Here is a 24,555-nt window from a genome sequence, read left to right as displayed (position 1 = left end):
TCTTTAAAATTCTAGGTGTGATTCTTAATTACAATTTTTCCTCTGAAAAGCACATTGTCTGTTTTTCTTCAATTTTACAAAGAATTAGCTTATTAGGAAGTCTTTTAAGATTTTCAGTGATCTGTTTATCCCAATGAAATGTTCTAATTTTTTAATTCTGCCTTGTTTCAGGTATTGTTCTCCTGTCTGGTCATCACTTGCCGACTCATCTGAATTTGTAGGATAAAAACATGTGGTCTATTAAATTCACCATTCCTGATCTTAAAGTTGATCTCCGGCACTGTTGTTCAGTTATTTCTTTATGCATGTTGCATAAGATTATTCATTATTCTGACCATCCTTTGCATTCAGATCTTCCCAGACTATATCATCTTGTACATAGTACTAGGTATGCAGTTAATTCTAACAGTCTTGCCTTCTCCATCATAAGGCTCCACACTACGCAGTATTCTAGAAGTTTTATTTCAGCTGTGACTGGATTGTGGAATGATCTTTATCTCATAGTTGAATTGGGGGAACTTCAGAAGTTCAAACTTACAGCAAATGTTTTTTTATATTGAACAGGTTAATACAAGCCTCTCTTCATAGTTTATATATACCATCTATATTAATGTTGTTACTGATCTTTAATTTCTTTTTTTACTCATTACTTCTCATATATAGTTTTACTTCCGTATTTCCTTTCCTCACCTGGCTACTTTCCCTATTGAGGCACTAGGGCTTGTACCATCCTGCTTTCCCAAGTAGGAATATAGCTTAGCTCATGGGGGAGAGACAAAAGGGACCAACATGGAAAGAGCCAACGAAGACGACCATAGTCTGAGAAGCTTCTTGCAGTGAAGTGGTAATAAGAAGCATTTGTCCTATAGCCCTTTCTGAGCTGCTTTCCTCCCGACCTAATTGAAATCTTTGGGCCTGATATTCAGGACTTGAACAATGATTGAATCAAACCAGAGCAGGCCAAGGACTCTCTTCAGCTGCCATCTTGAATAAAGGAAGGGCTCTGAAGGTTGCTTTTGACAGTAGAGGTTCTTTTCTGAGAGGCCTTTGGGTGAATTTCTTCATCTGAAGACCTTTGATGGAACTAGTCTTGATCGGGAACATTGGTAAGGAAACCTAACACTGACCTAGAATATTTGAAGGACGTAGTAATGAATGAAGTAATGAATGAAATGTACTTACTGCAACTACAAGAAATTTATCATTGCTTTTTAAAATTTTATGATTACCCTGGGAACTATATTAAAACTTCATGACATTGCCCTGTACCTGTATGAGCGGCTTTTAATTTGACTTCACAGGAGACGATGGAAGTGAAGAGTGATAGGGATGGGCTAGTAAGTGACTTAAGAGATTTAAGTTACAGGTCAACTTCAGGTCCCTCAGTGTAATAGCTGCGGGATATGGGCTATAGTTGTCATTTAGAAGGCAGCAGTTTAGAAACGAGGGAAGAAAGATAAGGGTTCCAATAAAATAACTTTGGGAGTGTCATAAAAACCTATTGTAGGGTCTACTTTGGGTAAGCAGTTTCACCTAGGCTTATGCTACATGACTGATGTACTTCATGGAATACGAAAGGTTAAGGATCAATCTTCCCTTGATTGAGTCTTTCATAGGGACACTAGAAAACTGGCCATGGAACTTCAGGAGTAAATACTCCTCTATGGCTCCCATCTACATTTTGCAGACTACTGTACTAAGCTAAGCTCTCGGGTTTTTGGCGGGAAGAACTTGTGCCTTAGTGGGAACTTTGTTTACCAAGACCAGCCCAGACCTTTCAAGATTATACTATTCACCCAATGAGAGCAGGTCTGTAATTTTTAGAAACATAGGCATCCCTTGACTAAAACACATTCATTGTTGGGATCCCCTACTCTGTTATCCCTGAAAGGAACCAGATCTTCCCATGAAAGTATCCTAATTGACTAAATACCCCAGCCTGAGAAGGTTGTTGTTGAAGTTTCTTTCCCTTTGGTGTTAATCAGGCCAAACCACAATAAAGAGTATTGGAGTCAAACTGAGAATGCTTGAACAAAACCTCCTGAACAAATTGTTTTTTTTTTTTTTTTTTTTTTTTTTTTTTGGAGGATGCTCAAAATGCTGCTGTTGGTGGTGGTACTGGTGTCCCTTAAAGTGTAATCTCCTTTCCTAAGTTAATGGATGTGGAGGTTTCTTCCTTATAGTTTCTGAAATGAGCGGGAGAACAGCATTCACCAATTGATGTATAGCAATCTTAGCATCAAACTCTTAGGCATAAAACCTCATGGAACCCTTGCAATTCTATCCTTGATAAACTCCCATTGAAGGGTTGCATTCTTTGAGGAGGTTAGAAACTACTTTAGCAGCAGTTTAGTGACTGGACACCTACCTTGACCATTTTTGCCAGGAAGGGTGTTTTCTGACCTGGCAGAAGCAATCTCCAAGCCAACAAAACTGTCTCAGGCAGCATCATTAATGCCCATTTAAGAGAATTCCTTACCCTCGCATATGAACATATTTTATCAGGGCCAAAAGCCACATCTATAGCTGTGTAACCAGGGGTTACTGAAGGAATTTCTCTCTTCTACCTCCATAGAGGAACCAGCTTCCAGATACTTTCCCCATTGTTGTTGAATCCCTCTCTGAAAGAAACTGGCCTGAAAATAAAGGCCCTGCTGTAGAATTCAGACCTAAGTGACAAGACACTGCAGGATCCTAAATTTAAGGGGAGGAACAAAGGTCCTCTAGGAACTGGCGATTTATAGAGTGCAAAAGAAGGAGCAAACTGAAAAATGCATAATAAACACAAGATAACGAGTTGTAGAAATATACTGCATGGTTCATGTAATTGCTGTGAAATTAAAGTACAGTATCATAACCAAGTATGATTGCCATTGAGTCCCTCAAATGGTTTTTGCTCTACCATGGCTCACTTCACTTACAAATAAACATTATCTCATTGCTCCTCTGTTCTGGCAAGAGGTAATGGATGTAATGTGCACGCCATACTCGTGGGTCACTATTAATGTTTCACAATTCCCTATAATTTATATCACAGCTCTCAACTGATCTATGGAGCATGGACCATTTGAGAGTCGTGGTATAAATTTCGCTCGCAAATAAACCTCTCATTGTTCCTTTGTTCTCTATTCTGGCAAGCAGTAAGCCTACATGGAAAGGGAAGTGCTGCACACACACTAACCATGTGGTTCATTATTTTGATGTTATGGTTGATTCGCAGATTAGCAATTATAACTATATGGAGTGTTTTGAACGTAGTCAAATACCGAAAGATGAAATTACTCTAATTTTGAAATAGAACAAACTTCCCTCTTGGGGATGTCTTCTTGTGACTTTAGTCATGCTGGAATTCAGGCTGATGGAGGTAAAAATAGCTCTTGTAAAACATCTGTGAACTTATGCATAAATATTTGGAAGCTCTGAATTAGTTAAAAGAGCCAGCTAATTATTACGTTATACAAAAACAGAAAGCTCTCAACAGTAAATGCAAACAATGGATGTGTAGTAACCCACAATCAGTCTCTCAAGAGTAAACAATTTGCTTAAACAACGAAATAGTATTTATACTGTAATTTAGTTGATCGATATGTAAGTTATTATGCTTCGGCCCCCATTAGTCATATACTGTAGAGAAAAATGTTAAAATAGCCAGCACTCATCCTTCTCTTATATCTTATAGCAAATTCCAGTGTCGCTAGAAAATAAAGCATCATATATTAACTGAAAGTAAATATTATTAGAGACTCCACCCAAGAACAAACTCTGAAGTTAGTAGGATTAACTTTACAATTTGATGACTGTCATGCTGAAGGTGTGACTCTAATGACATTAGTTCTTGAAATTGTAGATTGGTAAATTTTATCAGCTTGATTTGCAGCGATGTCTTGTATTCAATAAATTTCTTCTACCACTCAATTTGTTGAATAGAATTTTTCTGGTAACCTGGCAGCAAAGGACTGTGTAAAGTCATGGTTATGAGTCTCAAAAGTATCTGAAGTGTTTACATCTAATCATGCAGGTTTTTAGGTTACCATGCTTGCATGTTGATATACAGACCAAACAAAGCAATGGCATAAATGTATATCAAATCAAAGAAGTTTTAGGTAGACCTATGTTTTTAAGGTAATAAAGTAACGGAATGCAGGTCTGACTTTCTTTCAAAGCATTGGTATGATCTATGTTTGCGGTCAAGGCAGTAGTATGTCTAGGATGCAGACCATTATCTACTGCTGTCAAAATATGCTGCTTTAAGAATTAGAATGGCTTTTATATCTTTTGGAGCTAAAGTTATTAAGCATTATCTTGGAAGCATAGTTCATGATGCATGTTTCCTTTAGATGTTCTACTGCATCAGAAATAATTATATAAAGGCATGGAACTTGGGTTTGTAACTGTTATAACAAAATGTGTTTTTCAAATACATGTTAATCCGTAAGTCATCTTACTGAAATCATTGAGTAGTATAAAATATTAAACTTTATGAATAGACAGTTTTGAATATAACTACTGTATAATTATTTTCATTTTTTCATCAGTGTGAGATCAAAATTAAGTTTTATTAAATTTTTTTAATTTAATTATGGCATATTTTTACCTATTCCAAATTATGCTGATTTAATTGAATTTCTTACTATATAATTTCACTCTAATAAATTAGTTTCTTGATGTCTCATGTTGATACAGGCACAAGATGATGATGATGATGATGTTCCTTGCATCAAAGGAAATTTGTTTTCTCGAGCAATTAATTACCTGAAGGATAAAGGGTCATTGTACATCAGTCCTGAAACAAGGAAGCTTATTCTGGTTATGCTTTTCTGCTGGTTTTCTGTGTCTATGGTATACTTTGGAATTGCACTGTATGCTACAAACCTGAGGTAAGTTGTCTTACAGTATACTGTATTTTGATTTATGTACTCATGCTAATTTCGTGTTTTTGTGAGGAATGTAGAAGAAAGACATTCTAGGATAGAAGCAAAAGCTTTAAATTTATTTTGATTTACTTTATGCAATATTTGAATACCAGTGGAAGTTAGGATTAAAATTCAATATTAAAAAAAAAGCTTGTTTTATTTTCTCCTCATAAGTAATAGATTTGGTGTTGGAGAGAACAAAATGTTCCCTTCTTTATTATGGTAGTTTATTTCTTGCACCTTATTTTATTTACATTTCTAACAGCGTTGACCCTTACCTCTTCATTTTCCTGGGTGGACTGCTGGAACTTCCCTCCTATATCATGCTATGGCAGGCAGTTACGGTGATTGGTAGGAAGAAAACATTCATTGGACTCTATGTATCAGGTGCAATTTGCATTTTGCTCCTAACAACTTTATTATTCATAAACCCAAATGGTGAGGGCCTGCATAAGTTTAACTAACATTTCCCATTGCTAGTAATTGTTGTTTCTTTCATTTTATCCAGTACTGTCCTATAACAAAATCATATTCTTGCTTTTTCAATATTAAACTTACCCGATAATCATGTAGCTGTCAACTCCGTTGCCCGACAGAATTCTATGGAGGGATACGCCAGCTATCACAATACTAGAAGGGGGTGTACTTACCAGCGCCACCTGTGGCCAGGTACTCAAGTACTTCTTGTTGACACCTCCTCAATTATTCCTCTGTCGTGCTTCCGGCAAGACGTTCTGGGATACGCTTATGATCTTCGAGTTTGTTCACGGCTAATTGGTGAAGTATTCTCTCAGATTTCGGCTGTCGCATTACTGGAAACCTTCTTATATTAGCTAGATAGCTTTTATATAGTCCTGATTAACGGTTAACGATCTTTTGCTTGATTTTGGAAACCCCTTTGGCTAACTCTTTGGATTCAAGATGTCTGACATTTCGCAAGCCCCCTCCCATAGACGATGTAGGTCTTGCAATAGGCGTATTCCGAAGGCCTCGGTAGATCCTCACACCGCTTGTTCTGACTGTAGGGACAGGCCCTGTCAGTTAGAAAATCGATGTGAGGAATGCGCCGGACTTTCGGAACTGGAATTTGTCCGTCTTTTAAAATATTCATCTAAGTTAGAGAGAGGTAGAGTTAGGAGGAGTTCTTCTCACTCTTCACTGTTTTCCTCACCTCATGATCCCCTACCTTTTCCTACCCCTGTAGTGGCTACCCCCGAACCTACTGTTTGCCCTCCGCCTGATATGTCTGTTGTTTTGCGTGCTATTCAGGCCTTAGGCGATAAAGTAGAGTCAGTGGTAAGTGACCATAAGTCTCTGATGGCCGAAGTTAAGGAACTTAAGGTCAAGAGTGCAGTGGGTGGAGTTAGTGCCAGTGCTGTGACGAGTGCTAGTGTCAGTGCAGTGCCAAGTGCTAGTGTCAGTGCCAGTGTGGTGCGTGAGGATACTTCTGTGCGAGCCAGTCTTCCTCCCAGTCCGGGACCTCTTGCAAGCTCCCAAGCCCAGGGGAGAAGCAATGTCGAAGGGCATAAGGGTTCGGCAGGCCTTGTTAGGCGCACAGAAGTATCCTCGGTGGTTGCGGGCGTGTCTTCCAAAGACCGTCACTCCCACCCGCAGACGATTGAGCCCGTCTTTTTCTCGTCCGCTGATCATCTGTCAGGGAAGAAACGTTGGTCTCAGGTCTCGAGACCACTTAAACGCAGAGTCCAGTCCGCGAGTGCTCAGCCAGGTTGCAGTCATTGGCTCAGCTCTGACTCGCCGCAGTCATCTGTCGACTGCACTCCGCCCAAGAGGAGTAAGGTTCTGCCACAACAGAGCTCGACTGTTAAGGCTTTACCTCAGCCTACTGTAGTTTCTGCCGACCCTAAGTGGACTCTACTACAGTCCATGCAAGCACAGCTTTCGGACTTGATGCGTGAGTGTCGGGCTGAGAGTGTTGCACCTCCGCCTCCGCCTACACTCCCTCCGCCTGCGCTCGCTCCGCCTGCGCTCGCTCCGCCTGCGCTTGCTCCGCCTGATCGCAGTACCACCTGCCAGGCGTACGATGTTGAGCCACGGTCTGAGTTTGCTGTTCCCAGTGGTGTTCAGCCTCCGCCTTCTTTAAGGCAACCTTTGCTATGGGATCAGGAGGATTATACCTCTCTTCCTCCGCCTCCCTTTGCTGCTCCACCAGTGGTGCAACTCTTGGCTGAGGTACAACAACCTCTCCCGTCCATGAGTCAGTCTCCTCAGCTCTCGCTGCAGCGAGCTCAACCATCCACAAGACAAGCTCCACTACACCTTGGCCTTGCGCCTCAGGAGCCTCAGCTTGCGAGACATTTACCTTGTTCTGCGCAGCCTCAACCTCATCACGCTCCGCTCACACCACAGGAACAGGAACTTGCTACTCCGCTTCCACCAACCGCTCAGCAAGCGCAACCCTTGGGTTCAACCACTCATGCTAGGAGTCAGCCTCCTCCACCCATGCGCCTTCCTTCTGCTTCGTCTGTTATTCAGCCTTTGCAGTCTGAGCCTCAGGTTCTCCCTCAACAGTTACTTGAAGAGGAAACCACTACTATTGTTCCTACTCGTTCTGACTCTGCTGTTCAGCATTCTTGTCCAATATCTTCGCTACACTCTGGTGATGAGGCGTCTGATGATGAGGAGGCACACCTGGATCCCTCGTCAGACGTGGATGAATCCAAGCCTTCTCCACAGTCTATTGACTTTCGTAAGGTCTTGGCTCTGCTTAGGGAGGTTTACCCAGACCACTTTGTCTCTGCTATTCCCCGCTCTCCTCCATCTGAGTTTTCGCTGGGCGTACAACAAGCTAAGTCCTCCTATACTAAGCTAGTCCTAGCAAGGTCCTCTAAGAGAGCATTAAGGATCTTAGGGGAGTGGCTGCAGACTAAGCAACACCTTGGCAAAACTTCTTTCATGTTCCCGCCAACTAAGCTCACTTCGAAAGCGAGCGTTTGGTATGCCACAGGAGAAGCACCAGGCTTGGGAGTACCTGCCTCTGCCCAGGCTGACTTCTCAAGTCTGGTAGACTCGCCTCGGAGAACTGCAATGAGGCGTTCTAAGGTTTGCTGGACCTTCTCAGACCTGGATCACTTACTGAAAGGACTGTTTAGAGCATTTGAGATGTTCAACTTTCTTGACTGGTGCCTGGGGGCCCTCAGCAAGAAGACCTCTCCTGCGGACAAGGATTCTGCCATGCTATTAATGTCCTGCATGGATAAGGCCATTAGGGATGGATCGGGTGAGCTTGCGTCGATGTTTGTATCAGGGGTTTTGAAGAAAAGGGAACAGCTGTGTACCTTCCTTTCCTCCAGCATTACACCTTGCCAAAGGTCACAACTCCTTTTTGCTCCGCTCTCGAAGTTCCTCTTCCCCGAGGAGCTGGTTAAGGACTTGTCTGCTGCCCTGATACAAAAGGACACACACGATCTTGTTGCCTCATCGGCTCGTAAGTCTAAGGTTGCTACCTCAGTCCCCAAGACTTATCGCTCCCCAGTGGTTGATACCCCTGCTACGAGGTTCATACCGCCCTTTCGTGGTAGAGCCCCCAGCCGAGGAAGCTCCCGTCCAGACTCTTACAGGAGCAAGTCCAGGAAAGGCTCCAGGACATCTAAAGGAAAAAACTGACTCTCCGCATCTCCAGACAGCAGTAGGAGCCAGACTCAAGATCTTCTGGCGAGCCTGGGAGAAGAGAGGTGCAGACGCCCAGTCTGTCAGTTGGCTGAGGAACGGTTACAGGATTCCATTCTGCCTCAAACCACCTCTGACCACATCGCCCATCAACCTCTCTCCCAACTACAAAGAAGAGGACAAGAGGCTAGCATTGCACCAGGAGGTGTCGCTACTTGTGCAGAAGAAGGCAGTGGTTATAGTCCGGGACCATCAATCCCCGGGCTTCTACAACCGTCTCTTTCTTGTGGCCAAGAAGACAGGGGGTTGGAGACCGGTGCTGGACGTCAGCGCGCTCAACGCGTATGTCACCAAGCAGACGTTCACGATGGAGACGACGAAGTCGGTCTTAGCAGCGGTCAGGCAGGAGGACTGGATGGTCTCGTTGGACTTGAAAGATGCCTACTTTCACGTTCCTATTCATCCAGACTCCCAACCTTTCCTGAGATTCGTTTTCGGAAAGGTTGTCTACCAATTCCAAGCCCTGTGTTTTGGCCTAAGCACAGCTCCTATGGTCTTTACTCATCTGATGAGGAATATAGCAAAATTCCTACACTTATCGGACATCAGAGCCTCCCTCTACTTAGACGACTGGCTGTTGAGAGCCTCCACGAGTCGTCGCTGTCTGGAGAATCTCAATTGGACTTTAGACTTAATCAGAGAACTGGGTCTATTAGTCAACATAGAAAAGTCTCAACTCATTCCCTCCCAATCCATTGTGTACCTGGGAATGGAGATTCGGAGTCAGGATTTTCGGGCTTTTCCATCGGCCCCCAGGATAAGCCAAGCCCTAGAGTGCATCATGAGCATGCTGAAGAGGAGCAGTTGCTCGGTGAGACAGTGGATGAGTCTCACAGGGACCCTTTCATCACTGGCCCTGTTCGTCGAGCTAGGGAGACTCCACCTCCGCCCTCTTCAATTCCATCTTGCAGCTCATTGGGACAAGGGTTCGACTCTCGAAGCAGTCTCTATCCCAATCACCCAAGAGATGAAGACCACTCTCCTGTGGTGGAAGCACAACCTCCTTCTCAGGGAGGGTCTATCGTTGGCTATTCAGACCCCCAATCTTCATCTCTTCTCAGATGCATCGGACTCGGGCTGGGGTGCGACCTTGAACGGACGGGAATGCTCGGGAACGTGGAACGAAGAACAGGGATTACTCCACATCAACTGCAAGGAGCTACTAGCAGTTCATTTAGCCCTGTTGAACTTCAAGTCCCTCCTGCTAGGCAAAGTGGTGGAGGTGAACTCAGACAATACCACAGCCTTGGCTTACATCTCCAAGCAAGGAGGGACCCATTCGAGGAGCCTATACGAGATCGCAAGGGACCTCCTCATTTGGTCAAGAGGTCTAAACCTCACTCTGGTCACGAGGTTCATTCAGGGCGATATGAACGTCTCAGCAGATCGCCTAAGCAGAAGGAATCAGGTCATTCCCACGGAATGGACCCTCCACAAGAGTGTGTGCAACAGACTTTGGACCTTGTGGGGTCAACCTACCATAGATCTGTTTGCCACCTCCATAACCAAGAGACTTCCGCTGTACTGTTCCCCTGTTCCAGACCCTGCAGCAGTTCATGTGGATGCTTTTCTACTGAACTGGTCCCATCTCAACCTGTACGCATTCCCACCGTTCAAGATAATAAACAAAGTTCTGCAGAAATTCATCTCGCACGAAGGGACACGGCTGACGCTGGTTGCTCCCCTTTGGCCTGCAAGAGAATGGTACACAGAGGTACTTCAATGGCTAGTCGACATTCCCAGGACTCTACCTCTAAGAGTGGACCTTCTACGTCAACCTCATGTAGACAGGTTGCACCCAAACCTCCACGCTCTTCGGCTGACTGCCTTCAGACTGTCGAAAGATTCGCTAGAGCTAGAGGCTTTTCGAAGGAGGCAGCCAGTGCGATTGCCAGAGCGAGAAGGGTTTCCACTCGTAGAGTCTACCAGTCTAAGTGGGAGGTCTTCCGAAGCTGGTGTAGAGCCAATTCAATATCCTCTACCAATACCTCTGTGACCCAAATAGCTGACTTCCTTCTACATCTTAGGAATGAGAGATCCCTTTCAGCCCCTACGATTAAAGGGTATAGGAGTATGTTGGCTTCAGTTCTCCGCCACAGAGGTTTGGACCTTTCTGCCAACAAGGACCTTCAAGACATTCTTAAGTCTTTTGAGACGTCTAAAGAGCGTCGTCTATCCACTCCAGGCTGGAACCTAGACGTAGTCTTAAGGTTCCTTATGTCTCCTAGGTTCGAACCTCTCCAGTCAGCTTCCTTCAAGGACCTTACCCTCAAGACTCTTTTTCTCGTCTGCCTTGCAACAGCTAAGAGAGTCAGTGAGGTTCATGCCTTCAGCAAGAACATTGGTTTCACGACCGAATCTGCAACATGTTCTTTTCAGCTCGGATTCCTAGCAAAGAACGAACTTCCTTCACGTTCTTGGCCTAGATCGTTCGAAATACCTAGCCTCTCCAACATGGTAGGTAACGAACTAGAGAGAGTTCTTTGCCCTGTCAGAGCTCTCAAATTTTATCTTAAGAGGTCTAAACCTCTTCGAGGACAGTCAGAAGCCTTATGGTGTGCCATCAAGAAACCTTCGAGGCCCATGTCCAAGAATGGGGTTTCATATTATATAAGGCTTCTGATTAGAGAAGCCCACTCTCACTTAAAGGAGGAAGACCTTGCATTGCTGAAGGTAAGGACCCACGAAGTAAGAGCCGTAGCTACTTCGATGGCCTTTAATAAAAACCGTTCTCTGCAGAGCATAATGGATGCAACCTATTGGAGGAGCAAGTCAGTGTTTGCATCATTTTATCTTAAAGATGTCCAGTCTCTTTACGAGAACTGCTACACCCTGGGACCATTCGTAGCAGCGAGTGCAGTAGTAGGTGAGGGCTCAGCCACTACATTCCCTTAATCCCATAACCTTTTTTAACCTTTCTCTTGAATGCTTTTATTGTTGTTTTTATGGTTGTTACGGTAGGCTAAGAAGCCTTCCGCATCCTTTTGATTTGGCGGGTGGTCTATTCATTCTTGAGAAGCGCCTGGGTTAGAGGTTTTGTAGAGGTCCTTTAGTAGGGGTTGCAACCCCATATACTTTGGCACCTTTGGGTTGATTCAGCCTCCAAGAGGAACGCTGCGCTCAGTAAGGAAGACGAACTTAAAAAAGAGGCAGAGTAACGGTTCAATTCGACTTCCTTACCAGGTACTTATTATTTCATTGTTATTTGAGATAACTGTTATATGAAATATGGGATACTTAGCTATCCTTTAATCTTGTACACTGGTTTTCACCCACCCCCCTGGGTGTGAATCAGCTACATGATTATCGGGTAAGTTTAATATTGAAAAATGTTATTTTTATTAGTAAAATAAATTTTTGAATATACTTACCCGATAATCATGATTTAATCGACCCTCCCTTCCTCCCCATAGAGAACCAGTGGACCGAGGAATAATTGAGGAGGTGTCAACAAGAAGTACTTGAGTACCTGGCCACAGGTGGCGCTGGTAAGTACACCCCCTTCTAGTATTGTGATAGCTGGCGTATCCCTCCATAGAATTCTGTCGGGCAACGGAGTTGACAGCTACATGATTATCGGGTAAGTATATTCAAAAATTTATTTTACTAATAAAAATAACATTTTTCACCAGGTTACAAGGTTGATAGTTTTTGTGCCAACTTAAATATTTTTTTTTTGTCTTAATTATGCAGATAGGAAACTATGCTAAACATATAATGTTCCTTAGTTTTTGTGTTATTCAATATGTTTTGTAATTTGTTTTATCCCATATTCTTATGCTATCAGTAAAAAGAAACATTTAATTCCTATTTGCGATAAAAATTTTGAAGACATAAAAGTTAATTCAATAGCTAATTGCCATAAATCTTTTGGATTGCTGCAATGAATGTAGTATTTTTGCTTCAAAAACAAGATGAAGGAAGATTAGAAACATCTTTTAAGCATGTATGCGACATTATTAGGCTTTATATTTGTATATATTTTATGTATTTATTTGAATTTAAGAAAAATATTTTTCCCCACAGGAGTCAAATGGCCTTCAATATTCTTAGCTCAAGCAGGAAAGTTCCTGATCACTGCTGCTTTTCATCTGGCTTTTCTGTATACAGCAGAGTTGTTTCCCACCAAGTACCGTCCCCTTGCCTTGTCACAAGCAAGTTTTTGTGGGAGGATTGGCAGCCTGTTCTCGCCTTATATCAATGACATTCTGGTAAGAGCGTTAGGTTAAATTATTTATGTGTAGTTACATCTAGGCCTAATAAAATTTAGTTGCATCTTAAACTGTACCTGTGGTAATGAGTCATTGAGTTAATGAAATTAAGAAGAAAATCTTAATATTTAAAGTAATTTGTATTTTTGCTAGCTATACAACCCTGAGTCCTTTGATAGGAGAATGATTTCAGCAAAGCTGTAAATAATTTGTTAGAATTCATAACAAAGTGGTGGTAGTTAATGCTGGGTGGCAGGTAAGCCCTGCCTACCTGACAGGCCATTAATTACACACTTTGATCTTAGCCTAGCACTTATATAGTCAGGAAAAATACAAATCACTTTAATACACAAATACAAATCTTCGTCCTCAGTATTGATAATGTTTCTTTAAATATGTATGACTCTTTCAAAATTTTAGGTGTGATTCTCGACAGTAAATTTACTTTTGAGAAACATATAAGGTCTGTGTCTTCTTCAATTTCACAAAAAATAGGCTTATTGAGAAAGTCTTTCAAGATTTTCGGTGATCAATCTATTCTGAAGAAGTGTTTTAATTCTTTCATTCTACCTTGTTTTGAGTATTGTTCTCCTGTCTGGTCTTCAGCTGCTGATTCTCATCTTAATTTGTTGGACAGAAACTTACGGTCTATTAAATTTCTTATTCCTGATCTAGATATTAATCTCTGGCACCGTCGTTCAATTAGTTCATTATGTATGTTGCATAAGATTTTTCACAACTCTGACCATCCTTTACATTCAGATCTCCCTGGACAATTCTATCCTGTTCGTAATACTAGGCAGGCAGTTAATTCTAATAGCCAGGCCTTCTCCATCACGAGGCTCAATACTACGCAGTACTCTAGAAGTTTTATTCCAGCTGTGACCAAGTTGTGGAATGATCTTCCTAATCGGGTGGTTGAATCAGTAGAACTTCAAAAGTTCAAAGTTGGAGCAAATGCTTTTTTGTTGACCAGGCAGACATAGTCTTTTTATAGTTTATTTATGACATATTTGTTTTTGATGTTGTTGATAGTTTATTATATGACATGTCTGTTTTGACGTTGTTTCTTATTTTAGAATGATTTATTGTTAATTTGTTCTCTTCATTTATTTATTTCCTTATTTCCTTTCCTCACTGAGCTATTTTTCCCTGTTGGAGCCCCTGGGCTTATAGCATCTTGCTTTTCCAACTAGGGTTGTAGCTTGGATAGTAATAATAATAATAATAATAATAGGAGTCTTATCTTTAGGAAGGCGAAAGTTCGTATAATAAAACAGGCTGGTTTAAATCCTGGGATGGTCATTACTCATTGCACTTGGACCTGTAAAAGGAGCCAAAATAGCGACTTCTTTCAACCTCCTAATAATCTGGGAAAAGAATGTCCCAGGTGATAGGCTAGGTTTCTGCCAACACTTGACTGATGGTCATGGAAGAACCTATATCCAGCAAAAGGATAATCCTACACTCTAAAGTACAGAGATGTTCCTCTACTGGCAGGCTTGCCTGCATCAGACATCTGATCCAGCAAATAATTGGTAACGTCTTTGCCTGGTGATCGCCAGACAGGGTTTCAAGTCCTGCTCAGACTCATTAGTTCATTTAGTGTCTGCAATCCTAGTGAGCTAAGGAGGGGGTGTTTGGGGGGAGCCTACAGGTCTATCTGCTGAGTCATCAGCAGCCATTACCTGGCCCTCCCTGGTCCTAGCTCGGATGGAGAAGGGCTTGGCCACTGATTATATGATGTATGGTCAGTCTCTAGGGTATTGCCCTGTTTACTATGGCAATGTTAGTGTCCCTTGCCTCTGCTATCATGAACAGCCTTTAAACCTTTAAAAACTGCTGCACCCAAAGAGAGGGGAAAGAAAAATGGTAAAATGGCCATGAATTCTTACTTCGACGAGATGTTTCTTATCCCTTGTGGGAGCTAGGTTCATCATACAACTTGTTAAGCAGCTACCACTGGCCCAAGGGTAAAATTATCCAGGGACCTATGGGTATACTCTAGAAGGTAGTGGGCTGTGAAGGTCATCAGGCATTTCCAGGCTTTGGCCTTCAAGACTTGCACCACTGACAGATTATTATTATTATTATTATTATTATTATTATTACTATTATTATTATTATTACTACTACTAGCTAAGCAACAACCCTAGTTAGAAAAGCAAGATGCTATAAGCCCAGGGGCTCCAATAGGGAAAAATAGCCTGTCTTAAGGGTTTGTATGTGGACTTCTTGAGGGACCTGAGATCTTGGATGACATCCAACGCCGGTGTTTTAAATTTCATGGGAGGACAAGACTGCTAAAAGCTCCTCAAGAGTATAGATAGATCCCATTAAGATGAAAGGTCTAAGTCCTTCAGTCTGAAGACCTGGTATAAGGCTAAGTAATAGCCTTTCACTGCTGAGACTGAGAGGAGCTTCTGATTAGTTTAGATGAGGAAATTAGCTATTATTTGCAGAGGCTTCTACTAGAGAAGTATCCTTTCTATGACACCAATCACAGTAGATGGCCCACATTTCCTAATAAACAGCTGCAGAGTATATTCGCAAGTATTCTGACATATTGTGTGCAGTCTCTCGCAAAAAGCCTATAGCTTTGAGGAAAGGCTGAATAGTCGCCACCTGTCAAGAAACGGGGATGACAATGAATTGTGAACAAAGCCTAGCTGATTCATTATTACCAGGGAATGTAAGAGGACCTAGTCCTGTAAAGAAGTAAAGGTGATGACTCCTGCCAACCACATAACAGTCTGAGGATGGAGATGTTACAGGCATTAGATTAGGGCCATACTAATTGTAAATATAGTTATTAGGTTGGCCAGGGCACCAGCCACCCGTTGAGATACTACCACTAGATAGTTATGGGATCCTTTTTACTGGCAAGACTGTACTAAATTGGACCCTTCTCTCTGGTTATGGTTAACTTTCCCTTTGCCTTCACATACACCGAATAGTCTGCCTATTCCTTACAGGTTCTCATCTGTCCTCATACACCTTACAACACTGACATTACCAAACAATCCTTCACTCAAGGGGTTAATTATTGCACTGTAATTGTTTTGTGGCTACTTTCCTCTTGGTAAGGGTAGAAGAGACTCTTTAGCTATGGTAAGCAGCTCTTCTAGGAGAAGGACACTCCAAAATCAAACCATATTTCTCTAGTCTTGGGTAGTGCCATAGCCTCTGTACCTTGGGCTTCCACCATCTTGGGTTAGAGCTCTCTTGCTTAAGGGTACACTCGGGCACATTATTCTATCTAATTTCTCTTCAACTTGTTTAGTTAAAAGTTTTTATAGTTTATATAAGAAATATTTATTTTGATGTTACTGTTCTTGAAATATTTTATTTTTCCTTGTTTCCTTTTCTCAGTGGGCTATTTTCCCTGTTGAGGCCCCTGGGCATATAGCATCCTGCTTTTCCAACATGGGTTGTAGCTAATGATAATAATAATAATAAAATGGTAACCACTCACAAAAGAACCTGTATCTTTGTATAGGATTGATTGATTGATTGATTATTAAGTATTATCTGGCATCGTAATTGTATCAGATATGTAGTCAAATTCTTTATGCATCTATAAAAAATGGATTTAACCTGGTTGACCATCTACCTGTTGATACCACTTTGAAATTGTTCTTTGAAGAATCAAGCATGAATTGAACATTTTTCTTATGCAATGATATGCATGAGGAGAGTAAAAGTAAAGTATGAGGGTTTCATCTTTGGGGAAACTAAAAATAGAAGAAAAAATAAAACTAATACCCTAAAATCCTAATTCAGTTAGTAAATGTTACTAACTTACCATAAAATTCATCTGTATTAATGTAGACCCTGCAATTTGTTATTCTTGTAATTGAAGGTCAAAAGTGTAGACGAAACTTACCAATGAAATCTAACAGATGTAGAATCTTTGCATGCATCTGTATGCAGAAAATTAATAGAAAAGTAAGAATAACTTCTAACCTAGCTACAAAGGTTATTGGTATGAACTGAGCATTTCCTGGTTTGTGACCTTTTTGCCTAACAGTCACTGAATGGGTCGGCCACACCTCCCTATCTTCCTTGGATATACTATGAGAGTGAGACTGGAGAGGTGAAGGCACATTAAAGACATGTCACAGATGTAAAGAAACAGTTTGTTCATATATGGTATACATATTAGTGTGTCTTATGTTCTTGTACAATTAAAATGCCTCTGAAAAATGGAATTTCAGTTATAAGATAAATTTCTATACAGTACTCACCTGATATTCATATTGCTTTGTATGTTAACTGCCCAAAATTAAACATTTCCCCTTTTCTTCGCTTCATGAGGCCAAGTCTCTTCCCACCAAGGCAATATCTGATGACTAATGGTAACTCAAGGTGTGGATGGCCGCCCATGCTCTAATCAAGCTTGAAATCAAAACTAATATTATTTCATCCTAACATCATGTATACAGTATGAACATCAGGCGAGTTTAGAAATAACATATTTTATTTTCAAAATTCAATTTATGACTTTTCTGAATGAATGTTTAAAAATACATATACTCTGAAGACTTCTTTATACGCCAAACTCACCTCTTGCTCTAGAGCCTCGGTATCAAACCATTACACTTAAAGTTATAACTTTATGCTATAAATTGTATCTAAATTCCACCAAGGCTAATTAAATTCATCCATTAATAAAACTAAAGGAAACCCAACTTTATTAAACCCCATCCCCCAGCAGCTACTTAGCCAATAATCTTGATAAGATAACCAGAATGCTTTAAGGTAATGTTTAGTGAATACTGATTTGGTATGCTACGAAATATGCTCTGAAATGCAGCTAAAACTGTTTCAAAATAAAAATAAATATTATTACAAAATTTAAGTGATGTAGCTGCCCTTTTAATATAATGCATTAACCATCAAGTCTTTTCTCTGACTTGGATGCAAATCCTTGAGACCCTCCTTGACCAATCTTTTTACCAGAAAAAATATAGTATTTGGACAAAGGAAAATTTGACAACATAACCCCACAAAACAAATTAGGAACATTACCCCTAACATCTGTAGTTTTGGCCAAATAATACTTAAGAACCCTTACCTGATGAAGAAATCACTTCATCCCTAGTTTCTCTTTCTCTCTAACGTATTTTATTTGATGATTTTCTGATGCAGTCATAACTTCCCTTTCTAACGATGGAATTGGAAAAAATTGTGGTAAACCTTTTGTCTTAAAATCATTCTTAGTTGTAAAAGCAGGCAAAGCAATAGGATCCTCTTATGTTTACCAAACCCTATCTTACAAGAAAGACCTTGTAGTTCATTAATGCATTTAAAACACATTTAGCTATTAATCTTTAATAGAAAGATTTTCTAAAGGTTCCTAATAAGAACCTTTAAAAAATCTAATATTACCTCTTAAATTCAAAAAATATTTCTCTGACTACTGGAGGTTTTCCATAATAGAGGACCTACATAGATCTGCAATAATACCAGAAATGATAAATCAAACCCTAAACGTTGACTACAGTATGAAGAATGGAATTAAAAAATTTTAATAGCTAAAATGCGCAGCTTCTTTCATGAGGAGAGTTTAGCCATGTTCAGTTCAGCCTCATAAAGATCTCGTCAAATTATTATATGCACTGCCAAAGCAAGTAATCTTAAATTCATGTTAGCTCTGAAGATGATAAGGTCATCTCATGTGGACAGATTCTTTTCATGAAAAGGGGATGGAAGATTTCACAATATAATCCAGACATGTTCTACTTACACTAATCAAAATGAACATTCCATTAACTTATTAAGGTTATTAGAGGACTGTTTGTGAAACTTAAAATAGAGAAACTAGTTTAAATGTTTATACACTGATTCTGACACCTGTATCCCACATTTTTGGGCTCAAGCCATGTCGTCCTGATGGAAGGTTCCTATAAGTAGCTTCCAAGGAACATTTGAACTACAGTGATATTGCCAGAGAGTTTACCTTTAGGTCTCAAGAATTCTAACTCCTGGCACGAATATCCTTAAAATTTCTCTTAAGGATACCACATAAATCAGGGGACGTATATCTTGATACGACACAGCAATCTTCACCCCGAATAGCATTTTCGCCTCGAGGGGGAAGAGTGGCAAATTAGAAGGGGAGCTTCTAAGGGTTACCCTGCCTCCCATACTACTATTACGTATCTAGATGGCGCCATATCCAAGATAGCGGTTATTCCTATTTTTGTAGCGAATTCACACGGTGGTGTTCCCTGTTGATCTAACCTTTTTGATCGATTTTGTGAGGATTATTATGCAATCTCCAGCTTCTTTCACCTCTGGAAAGTTGAGTATTGATTCTTTACAGTGTATAAGTTTTAGCTCCTGCTCCACAGTGAAATTAGAGTAATTTATTGTGTTAGGAGCTAGGCCTGTCACCGGAGGCGCCATGGGCACCATCGTTCATTATGCATGTGTTATTTAGTTAGAAGAACGATTCCCGGTTGTAATAGCATTAATAAATTATGAAAGCTATTTAGGCACAATTATACTAGTAAAGATATTTATTTTATGCATAATTTCCTCCTCCTTTTGTCTATCGTATACGTTAGAGTTTCGGCGATTTAGGTAACCGAAATCTCGTCTTGCCTAGGCGATGTAGTATACTTTCAGACATTATCCTCGTTTACCCTCGTGTATCGTTTTATCAATTCAGGCGGAGATAGATATCTCCTAGAATTATTATATAAATTGATACTAGTCTCCAGTGGAGATTTAAGGGTAATCCCTACTTCCCTCTGAGTGCAGCCATAGGCTACAACCCTATCTTGGTCTTGCCATGAAGTAGACACTCCGGCTTGACTAGGCTAGCGTTTTCTGTCTCTTTCCCTTGCTGGCAGATAGCCGACTTTGGGGTTTTTGACAGAACCTCAGAGTATTCAGTCTTTGCCGGTGGCCGGCTGGCAGGGTGAGTAGTCACTCCCCTGCCGGCTTCAGCCGCCGGCATAGGAGGCTAAACCTCCCTAGGCCGCACTTGAAGTGGTTGTATGATGCCGCCACCTTCTCCCCTGCGGTCTAGAAGACTAGTCCTGTGCTGGCAGACCCTAGGCTGAAGAATAGACTTTCTTCTGCCGCCTAGGATGGCGCCGGCACTGAAACGATGTTTCTCCCATGTTGAGAGGGGGCGGCAAGCCTGCCGCCTCCTCCTTAACTCTATTTCGGCAGATCCTAGGCTGAAGAATAGATATTCTTCTGTCGCCTAGGACGGCGCTGATATTGAAACAAATCTTCGTTGTGTGGTAGGCCCGGTCACCCTGCCGCCTCCTTCCTCACTTCATACAGGACCCTTTTCCCTACCTCCTCTGTCCTTTAGCGATGGCCTAGCCATCGCAACCCTTTGGCCGTCGTCCTACAATCTCACCGCTTGCCGGCGGGTTGTGGGGCCGGCCGGGGCTCCTACATAGCAGCTGTTTAGTCGCTCAGCCTTCCCTTATGGACGCAAGGCTCCGGGGAAAAGCTGTGCCGGCTGGGCCGGCTGCCGGTTGAAGACCCCAATTCTTTGTGGCTGTCGTCCTAAAATCTCACCGCTTGCCGGTGGGTTGCGGGTCTGGCCGGGGTCCTACATAAGCAGCTGTTTAGCCACTCAGTCTTTCCCTTATGGACATAAGATCTGGGAAGGTTGTGCCAGGTATGGCGGCTACCGGCAGGAGACCCCTCTGCCGCTGAAGGTTCTTCAGTCCTCCATTGGACTGCCATCCACAGTCCTGTAACCGGCAAGGCCGGCAACGGTCTTTGTGGCTGGATGGAAGCATGAATGATGCATTCTCCCCTTCCATTTGAACCTTCTCTCTGGAGGAAGGCAGTAAGTTTATATACTTACATCCTTATTTAGTGTAATCATACATTGTAATAAGGCAGTCCTTCACTCCATACTTTCTCTCTCTCTATCAGTTAGTGCCGCCAGGTACTGCTGGCCGGGCCAGTGCCGTTAGGTACTTACTCAGTCGGCGGCATGCCGACTGTACCAGTGCCGCCGGGTACTAACCAGCTGGCCATATGCCGGCCGGACTGCGCCGCCAGGGACTAGCTCTGCCGGCTGAACTACAGTATTTGATTATACAGTAGCCAGTATATTTGCAGTAAAGTATATACTGCTGATAAAAAACTATTGTATATATTATACAGTAGTTAATTTCCAACATATCTTGTGTATCCTTGCCCAGTCTTTTGCTGAGACCAATCCTATATTGAAAGAATAGAATTCCTTCAATACTCTGATTAGAAATCAGTTTACAATTTACCCTACAATATTAAATAATTTAGAAGGGTCAGTGGTAGTAGAAATTTCTATCCCTAAAGGTTAGAACCCTTATCTTTGAGCTTCCCTGATCAGGTAACTATAGTTTTAATATTGGAAGGGAAGGTCACAGCAATTGGCTGGGTGGGATACACAAGTATGTGTCTTTTCTAATTTCTAGTCCAGTCGGCGACATGCCGGCCGGACCATGCCGCCAGGTGCTAGCCATGTCGGCAACACAATGGCTGAACTACAGTATATGATTATACAGTAGCCAGTATATTTGCAATAAAGTATATACTGCAAACAGAAAACTATAGTATCATTATACAGGAGTTAATGTCTAACATATCTTGTGTACCCTTGTACAGGCTTTTGCTGAGACCAAACCTATATTGAAAGAATAGAATTCCTTCAATACTCTGATTGGAAATCAGTTAATACTTACCCCACAATATTAAATAATTAGAAGGGTCAGTGGCAGTGTACACTTCTTCTATCCCTAGGGGTTAGAACCCTTCTCTTTCGAGTTGCCCTGATAAAGGAAAGTCCTTATCCTTAATATTGGGGGGAGTTTATAGCAATTGGCTGGGAGGGATACACAAGTATGTGTCTTTCCCTATTTCTTTCTAGCTTACTATCCTAAGCTATAATGATTAAAATATGAATAATTGCATATCTGTTTATCATGTGAGATAAACGATCGTATACTCATTTTGTTTTCCTTTCTTTACAGAAGTAACCCCAGATGACATGCGATGCGGTCTTCTGCAATCTTAGGAGTAAGTACTTCTACGGTCATACAGCATGCAGGTCTCATGCCCCCTGCACCATTGTTACTGAATGCCTGCAAAATTGGGACCCCCAAGTCTGCAATATCTGCCGGACCTTAGTGACCGAAGGTTTTGATGACCCCAAGTCAATGGAGTCTAGGGATGCGGCACGTAAAAAGCTACGCAAATGGGTAAGAGGGTTCCACAAGAACTCTCCAGGACCATACCTACCTAATGATAGGATGCGTAGCTTACTATTCCCGAAAGCGGGACTCGCACCTCCCTGCGTCCAGATTGCCATCGAGACGGATGGCAAGGAGGCACCTTTGGGAGAAGATGACGATGTCGTGTCAGAATTCCTTCCGTCTGTGCCGGCGCCGGAGCCGTTACCCTCGACGTCTTCACCTTCTACCCCTCCATTGGACAACATGAGCCAGACGCTGGCCCATCTTACGGATTTAATGGAGAACATTCGCAAACGAGGTGAAACAAAGGAAGCAAAATTCAAGAGAGAGCTCAGTGAAGCTCCACTTATCGCCTCCCGAGGGTCATTCAAGCGACCCAGAGACCAAGACCTCCCGACCTGCTCCAAAACCAATCCCTGGAGGTATGCGGAGCTTATGCCAATTTTGAACGGCAAACTCTACATCTCAGAGAAGATGGGAGCTGTCCCCTTAGACGACATCCAGTTTTGGCCAAGCTTTAACGCTTTCCCTGATTGTTTCATTTGACTGAAGCATGAACCAATGTCAAAGAAGGAGACAGAACCGGAGGAAGTCATGGTTTTCGACCACGATAAGGCACAGGCTCTCTTGTCACGTAGCCTGAGAAAGGCGGGCTACTCGGTGTCGAAAGTGTCCGCCTTGAGCAAGAAACACTCTACCTTTCTTGCTCCTGCTTCATTAGCATTCCCCTTTACGTGGAAGGCATTTAAATCAGTTGCCAAGTCAGTGGAGGCCGGAAAACCATGCCCTGCACTTGAGGAGTGCAGGCCTCTGTCACTAGCCTTGCCCATGCAGGAGAAGGAATGGAAGGAAGTCCACCTAACCTTCTCAGTAGGGAAACTGGACGTGGACATCGCTGGATGACAGTTTAGCGAGAATCTCCCTAAACTTTCTGAGTTTCTCTTGTGCAAGGAACAAGAGACGAAGGAGAGACTTGTGGCCTCTTTATCCCTACAAAACTGCATAGAGATGTGTGCAGGCCAACGAAGTACCCCAGACATGCTCATGGTCCTGGCCAAAATGCATATGGCCATCTTAGTAAAAGACCTATATGCTTTTATGAAGGCTAGGAGAGCCTGTAGAGAGTTCGTGTTCGCTGCTGCAACAGTGAAACATGAACCCAGGAAGCTGATATCTTTCAACATCTGGGGTAAAGACCTCTTTCCAAACGATGTAGTCAAAGAGGTAGTCGAGAAAGCCATCATGGAGAATAAGAATCTTCTCCAGAAATGGGGCATCTCTGCAAAGAGGAAGTCTTCCCCGGATGTGGGTCCCCAACCTAAAAGGAAGACGAAAAACTCTATACTTTTCCCTCGGCCTGCTCAACAACATCCCACAGTTTCTATGACCGCGGTGCCCCAGGTAGGCGGTCGAGGAGGTAAACCCTCAGATCAATCGAAGCAAGGAGATGCTTCTGGTAGGAGGGAGGCTCCAACAATTTCAGGATCGTTGGACCTTCGATCCTTGGGCCCAAGGCCTAATCAGGATTGGATTAGGATGGAAACTAGACATGTCTCCACCATCATTTCCTCAACTCTTCCAACACTCCAACCCCGTATTAGAAGAGTATACCCTATAGCTCTTGAGCATACAGGTTATAAGGAAAGTAAAGTCCATCAAATTCCAGGGAAGGCTGTTTTGTGTTCCCAAGAAGGACTCGAGAAAACTCAGAGTCATTCTGGACTTGTTGCCACACAACAAGTTCATAAGAAACAACAAGTTCAGGATGTTAATCCTTCTACACATAAGGACCCTATTACAAAAAGGGGCGTTCACAGTCTCGATAGACCTGACAAATGCCTATTGGCATCTTCTAATCAGTCGCTCCCTCTCCTCCTACCTAGGATTCAAGTTTCAGAAGATAAAGTATGTTCTCAGAGCCATACTCATCAGACTAAACATAGTCCCAAGTATCTTCACGGAATTGGCAGACGCAGTTGTGCAACAACCACGCCTAGAAACTGTTCAGGTAACAAAGTACCTGGACGACTGGCTGGTGTGGGCAGCACCCGAAGCGGCTGGTCTGCAAGCATCCAAAGAAGTAACCCAGTTCCTGGAACATCTGGGATGCAAAATCAACTTCAAGAAGTCTCGATTCTCTCTCCAGCTCAAAGGTTTCAATGACTGGAAAGCCATTGTAACCTGAGGTCACATGGTCTCTCCTTTCTTTTAAGGAAGAGGAAGGAGATCGCAGGGTCGGTCAAGAGACTACTGTAATCCCACAGGATTTCAAGACGCTAACAGGAAAGAGTACTGAACTCTCTCCAGTTCGCAGCAGTGACAGACCCAGTGCTAAAAGCACAGCTGAAGGATGCGTCAGAAGTCTGGAGAAGATACGCATCAAACGCTCAAAGAGATCCAATATTGGCCTTACTTTGATCACTTCTCAACCCATGGTCGAAGGCCAAGAGCCTAATGAGGACCGTGCCCTTGCAACCACCTCTACCATCGATGATCATCCACATGGATGCCTCGACGGAAGAATGGGGA

The 24,555-nt window shown here is 42.3% G+C and overlaps 1 protein-coding gene across 1 annotated transcript in view; it reads left to right on the top strand.

Moving 5' to 3' along the window:
* Nucleotides 1-24,555, top strand: part of LOC137653467 (solute carrier family 22 member 7-like) — a 117,133-nt gene that overhangs the window by 81,368 nt on the left and 11,210 nt on the right. The window contains exons 9-11 of the mRNA XM_068386876.1: nucleotides 4,684-4,877; nucleotides 5,179-5,351; nucleotides 12,627-12,811. Of these exons, the coding sequence (XP_068242977.1) occupies nucleotides 4,684-4,877; nucleotides 5,179-5,351; nucleotides 12,627-12,811 (552 nt within the window). The remainder of the gene's footprint in view (nucleotides 1-4,683; nucleotides 4,878-5,178; nucleotides 5,352-12,626; nucleotides 12,812-24,555) is intronic.

Source organism: Palaemon carinicauda, chromosome 14 (genome assembly GCF_036898095.1).
Source record: "Palaemon carinicauda isolate YSFRI2023 chromosome 14, ASM3689809v2, whole genome shotgun sequence".
NCBI classification, from domain to species: Eukaryota; Metazoa; Arthropoda; class Malacostraca; order Decapoda; family Palaemonidae; genus Palaemon; species Palaemon carinicauda.
The sequence above is the reverse complement of the archived record's forward strand: the minus strand, read 5'-3'. Positions and strand labels throughout refer to the sequence as shown.